Below are 6791 nucleotides of genomic sequence, written 5' to 3' on the forward strand. Positions count from 1 at the left end.
CGCGCCATTGCACTCCAGCCTGGGTAAAAAGAGCGAAACTCCGTCCCAAAAAAAAACAAAAAAAAAAAAGAAAAGAAAAAAGTTAATTCCATAAAGCACAAAATACTTATTATAATTATAGTCACTAAGGATTTCAGGTTCAAAGAAAATATTTAGGGAGTGGCCTCTTCTTCAGTATCTCTAAGATCTTTTGCAAAGGTAAGAGCATGGAACTACTCTTGTCATAAACTTGCTGTGCTATAGCAATGGGGAATTGAACATGAGGAATTTCTGTTTCCTATGTTGACTTACAGCTGATTCCAAGTATGAAAAAGGGAAAGCAAAAACAACACAAGAAAAGATAAGCACCAGGATTTAGATCATCATGGCAGATGGGAGGCAGAACTAGATTGCAGCCCCGACTCAAACAGACAGAGCAGCATGCGGAGGCTCATATCATGAATATTAGCTCCAGAACAACTGCAAGAACAAGCCAGGAATCCCAAGAAGACACACAGACCCTCTGAAGGGAGTGGACTGCTCCTGTAGGACCTAGGAGACACCCCAAATACCATGCTGATACCCATGGCTGAGAGACCCATAGACGGTTCACATCACAGGATCCTGTGCAGACAACCCCCCAGTACTAGCCCTGAGCCAGCTAGACTTGCTGGATGGCTAAACCCAGAAAAGAGATAACAATTACTGCAGCTCGGCTCACAGGAAGCCACATCCATAGGAAAAGGGGGAGAGTATTACATCAAGGAAATGTCTCGTGGGACAAAAAAATCTGAACAACAGCCTTCAGCCCCAGACCTTCCCTCTGACAGAGCCTACCCAAATGAGAAGGAACCAGAAAATCAACTCTGGTAATAAGACAAAACCAGGCTCTTTAACACCTACAAAAAAAATCACACTAGCTCATCGCAGTGGATCCAAACCAGTAAGAAACCCCTGATTTTACCTGAAAAAGAATTCAGAAGGCTAGTTATTAAACTAAGTAGAGAGTTACCAAAGAAAGGCAAAGCCCAATGCAAGGAAATCCAAAGAATGATACAAGAAGCGAAGGGAGAAATATTCAAGGAAATAGATAGCATCAAGAAAAACAACACTTCAGGAAACATTGCACACACTTATAGAAATGCAAAATGCTCTGGAAAGTCTCAGCAATATAAATGAACAAGTAGAAGAAAGAAATTCAGACCTTGAAGACAAGATCTTGGAATTAACCCAATCCAACAAACACAAAAAAGAAAGAATAAGAAAATATGAACAAAGCCTCCAAGAAGTCTGGGATTATGTTAAATGGCCAAACCTAAGAATAATCAATGTTTCTGAGGAAGAAGATAAATCTAACAGTTTGTAAAACATATTTGGGGGAATAACTGAGGAAAACTTCCCTGGCCTTGCTAGAGGCCTAGACATCCAAATACAGGAACACAAAAAACATTCAGGAAATTCATCACAAAAAGATCATCGCATAAGGCACATTGTCATCAGGTTATCTAAAGTTAAGGTAAAGGAAAGAATCTTAGGAGTTGTGAGACAAAAGCTCCAGGTAATCTATAAAGGAAAACCTATCAGATTAACAGCAAGATTTCTCAGCAGAAACCCTACAAGCTAGAAGAGATTAGGGCCCTATCTTCAGCCTCCTCAAAAAAACAATTATCAGCCAAGAAATTTGTATCCAGTGAAACTAAGCATCATATAAGAGGAAAGATAGTTTTTTTCAGACAGACAAATGCTGAGAGAATTTGCCACTACCAAGCCACCGCTATAATAACTGCTAGGCCAGGTACAGTGGCTCACGCCTGTAATCCTAGCACTTTGGGAGGCTGAGGCAGGTGGATCACCTAAGGTCAGGAGTTCGAGATCAGCTTGGCCAACATGGTGAAACCCCATCTCTACTAAAAATACAAAAATTAGCTGGATGTGGTGGCAGGCACCTGTAATCCCAGCTACTCAGGAGGCTAAGGCAGGAGAATCCCTTGATCCCGAGGTGGAGGTTGCAGTGAGCCGATACTGCACCACTTCACCCCAGCCTGGGTGAAAGAGCGAAACTCCATAAAAACACAAACAAACAAAAAGTAAAAGGAGTTCTAAATCTTGAAACAAATCCTGAAAACACATCAAAAACAGAATCTCTTTAAGGCATAAATCACACAGGACCTATAAAACAAAAATACAATTTAAAAAGCAAAAACAAAACAAACAAAAAAATCCAAGGTATACAGGCAACAAATAGCACCATGAATGCAATGGTACCTCAAATCTCAATACTAACATTGAATGTAAATGGTATAGATGCTCCACTTAAAAGATACAGAACAAGAGAATGGATAAGAACTCACCAACCAACTATCTGGTGTCTTTCAGGAGACTCACCTAACACATAAGGACTCACATAATCATAAAGTAAAGTAAAGGAGTGGGAAAAGGCGTTTTACACAAATGGACACCAAAAGCAAGCAGGGGTAGCTATTCTTATATCAGACAAAACAAACTTTAAAGCAACAGCAGTTAAAAGAGACAAAGGACATTATATAATGATAAAAGGCCTTGTCCGACAGGAAAATATCACAATCCTAAACATATATGCACCTAACACTGGGGCTCCCAAATTTATAAAACAATTACTAATAGACCTAAGAAATGAGATAGACAGCAACACAATAGTGGGGGACTTCAATACTACACTGACAGCACTAGACAGGTCATCACAACAGAAAGTCAACAAAGAAAAAATGGATTTAAACTATGCCTTGGAACAAATGAACTTAACATATATACCAGAAATTTCATCTAACAACTGCAGATACACATTCTAATCAACAGTGTATGGAACTTTCTCCAAGACAGACCATATGGAAGGCCATAAAATGAGCCTCAAATAATTTACGAAAACTGAAATTATATCGAGCATTTTCTCAGACCACAGTGAAATAAAACTGGAAGTCAACTCCAAAAGGAGACTTCAAAAACATGAAAATACATGGAAATTAAATAATGTGCTCCTGAATGATCATTGGGTCAAAAATGAAATAAGATGGAAATTAAAAAATTCTTCGAACTGAACGACAATAATGACACAACCTATCAGAACCTCTGGGATACAGCAAGGGTAGTGCTAAGAGGAATACTCACAGCCCTAAATACCTACATCAAAAAGACTGAAAGAGCACAAACTGACATTCTAAGGTCACACCTCAAGGAACTAGTGGAACAAGAACAAACCAAACCAAACCCAGCAGAAGAAAGGAAATAACCAAAATAACCAAAGCGGCATTAAATGGAATTGAAACCAACAAACAACAAAAAAATGCAAAAGATAAATGAAAACAAAAACCTGGCTCTTTGAAAAGATAAAATTGATACACCATTAGCAAGATTAATTAAGAAAAGAAGAGAGAAAATCCAATAACCTCATAAAGAAACAAAATGGAAGATATTACAACTGACACCATTGAGATACAAAAGATCATTCAAGGCCACTATGAACACTTTTACACAAACTAGTAAACCTAGGAGAGATGGATAAATTCCTGGAAAAATACAACCCTCCTAGCTTAAATCAGGAAGAACTGGATACCTTGAACAGATCAATAACAAGCAGCAAGATTGAAATGGCAATTAAAAAATTACCACCAATAACAAAAAAGTCCAGGACCAGATGGATTTACAGCAGAATTCCACCAGACATTCAAAGAAGAATTGGTACCAATCCTTTAGACACTATTACACAAGATAGAGAAAGAAAGAACCCTCCCTAATTCATTCCATGAAACCAGCATCACTCTAATACCAAAATCAGGAAATGACATAACCAAAAAAGAAAACTACAGCCTGATATCCCTAATAAACATAGATGCTAAAATCCTTAACAAAATACTACCTAACTTAATCCAACAACATATCAAAAAGATAATCTACTATGATTAAGTGGGTTTCATACCAGGGATGCAAGGACAGTTTAACATACACAAGTCAATAAACGTGATATACCACATAAACAGAATTTTAAAAACAAAAATCACATAATCATTTCAGTAGATGCAGAAAAAGCATTTGACCAAAATCCAGCATCCCTTTATGATTAAAACTCTCAGCAAAATTGGCATACAAGGGACAAACCTCAATGTAATAACAGCCATCTATGACAAGCCCACAGCCAATATAACACTGAGTGGGGAAAAGTTGAAAGCATTCCCTCTAAGAACTGGAACAAGATAAGGATGCCCACTCACCACTCCTCTTCAACATAGTACTGGAAGTCCTAGCCAATGCCATCAGACAAGGGAAAGAAAGAAAGGGCATCTAAATTGATAAAGAGGAAGTCAAACTGTCACCGTTAGCTTATGATATGATTGTTTACCTCGAAAACCCTAAACACATTCCCTCAATAATATATGCAGAAAACAGGTTATATTCGCATAGACTATGTTTCCACAGGCAAGGACTATGTGCCATGGGTTTTATATTCTGAAAGCGTCCAGTCACAAGTCCTTTCCCAGAGCATTTTAAGCTCTAAGAAAGAGAGGGGAAGGTGTCATTCTGAATACACATTCCACTGCTAATTTGGAAGTAATATGGTGATTATGAAGGTAAGCAGAATTCAGATTGTTTAGGTTTGAATATGTTTCTGCCTCTAACTAGCTGGCTGTGTGATGATTTGTGGTAAGCTTCAGCTGTCTCCTTTAAAGGTTGGAATTAACAATAGCATTCACTTCATAGGACTGTTGTATTAAAAGATATAATGTCCAAAAAGCTCCTGGCACAGTGCCTACTGTACAGTAAACACTCACTAATGTTGTCTATTGATAATACCAGTCTAAATAAGTAACAATGGCATTATTGTTCAACCTAAATTTTTGCTGCAGATTTTCTTTAAATGACTGAAGAGTTTAAAAAAGACTTTATATCTCTATATTATTGATAATGTATCAGACAATGTTCTAGGCATGTTATGTATATTAATCCATTTAATCCTTACAAGAACCTTATGAGGCAGATTTCACTTTCTGAGCCATTTTGAGGCTCAGATAATTAAAATGGCTTGCCTGAGGCCACACAGCTATAACAGGCAGGGTTGTGATTTGAATCAGGCAATCTGTTCCAGAGAATGATGCTTTTAATCATGATAATATACTGTAATAAGGTAAAGTATACTTATAATAGACTATAATAATAATAATAGCCACCATTTTGGAAATCCTAATATATGTTATGTATTAGAACATTTTGGTGCATTATCTCTAACTTTACAATTATCCCATATTGTGGGTACCATTATCCCATTTTACAAATGAGTAATTAGACTCACAGAAGTTAAATATCTTGCACTAAGTCACATAGTTAATGAGTGCCAGAGCCTACATGCAACTTTGTTGTGTTCTCTGAAGCTTGAAATTGTTCCATTACAGTAAGTCCTCACTTAATGTCAGTGATAGGTTCTTGGATACTGTGACTTAAAGCAAAACTACTTATAGCAAGTTCTCAAATAATGTCATTATAATGTTGATGATAAAAAAATTGGTTTAATTATACATCATTCTGCTTAAATTTGGGGTGTCTAAGAATCCGACAACATTAAGTAAGGACAGTATACCACACTGCTTCTAAGTATAGATCCTGATGAAAGGCAAGTAGCCCATTGGTTTTAGTTGTTTCAAATGACAGGCAGGAAAGTGAAAATGGGTGAGCCTAAGACAATCTAAACACTATAATGCCATCACTTATTCATTCATTTAACGAACATTTGTTGAATATTTTCTATGAACCAAGCCCTAGGAGGGATGCCAAGGATTTAATGATGAATAACACAAACAGGGTCTTTCTCTTAGAGCTTATAAATGAGTACTTGAGAGAGTGACTTAATAAACGAACAATGTAATAACTACTTCAAGGATTACTTAGAGTCTAGATGTCAGTTAGAACTGCCAATCCCTTTCTGCCTCCCCATTCAATGCTAACTAGACAAAAAACTAGTTAGGAATATTGCTGGCACACTACTCTTTCCTAAATACTTCTAGCTACTTACTAAGTATTCTTATCTTCTCTTCCATGCAGAGAGACAGTGCTATGGAGAAACTTCAAATCTAACCTCTCACTTCTACCCTATAAAGGTCAGAGGAAGATTTTCGGCTCTCAGATATAGCTGGCTTTGCATCTGAGCATGATAATAAAGAATTATATGTCAAACACCTTTCTAGTTGCTAAAGGATAGATATTACTGTAACATAGTCCCTGGTCTCAAGGAGTTTATTTATTTATACTAAAAACTATTCTGTGGATCATGTAAAAATAAACAAACAATAAATAAAAGCCTCCTATATTATTCCCAGGGATATCCCAGAAATGGACTATGTTTTGTACCGATATTGGGACTTACTCTCTGATAAGTTATTTTTCTTCCTTGAGCCAGGTATTTATCAAAGGAGTTGACAGTAACTTAAAACTTTTCTCTAATAATAGATGATTAGCAGTGAAATCTGTTCTGGGATTTACAGAGGAACCAACCCATAAGAGAATCTAATGTCCTGGTTTGGTAAATTTGGCCACTGCCCTTGAGCCACAGGAAATCTACAGTGTGCACTTCTATTTCCTCTCTCACTTACAGACTTTATTTTTACCTTTTGGAGACTACGATTAACCTCGATAAGCACTTCTGACATGATGGATATATAAAACTTGAATTCTGGAGAGCAAGTACTGAGGCAAGAAGAAATTTTCTTCTTCTATTCATATGTTCACACTGTGGCCTGTAGTACCAGCTACTGTGGAGGCTAAGGCAGGAAGATCACTTGATCCCAGGG

General features: G+C 37.1%; 1 protein-coding gene across 1 annotated transcript in view; it reads right to left on the reverse strand.

Annotated features, from left to right (window-relative positions):
- Positions 1–6791, reverse strand: part of DDIAS (DNA damage induced apoptosis suppressor) — a 21891-nt gene that overhangs the window by 10796 nt on the left and 4304 nt on the right. Inside the window, 1 exon segment of the mRNA XM_017544919.1 lies at positions 6609–6737. Within this exon segment, the coding sequence (XP_017400408.1) occupies positions 6609–6737 (129 nt within the window).

This window comes from Cebus imitator, unplaced genomic scaffold, assembly GCF_001604975.1.
Source record: "Cebus imitator isolate Cc_AM_T3 unplaced genomic scaffold, Cebus_imitator-1.0 Scaffold174, whole genome shotgun sequence".
NCBI lineage: Eukaryota > Metazoa > Chordata > Mammalia > Primates > Cebidae > Cebus > Cebus imitator.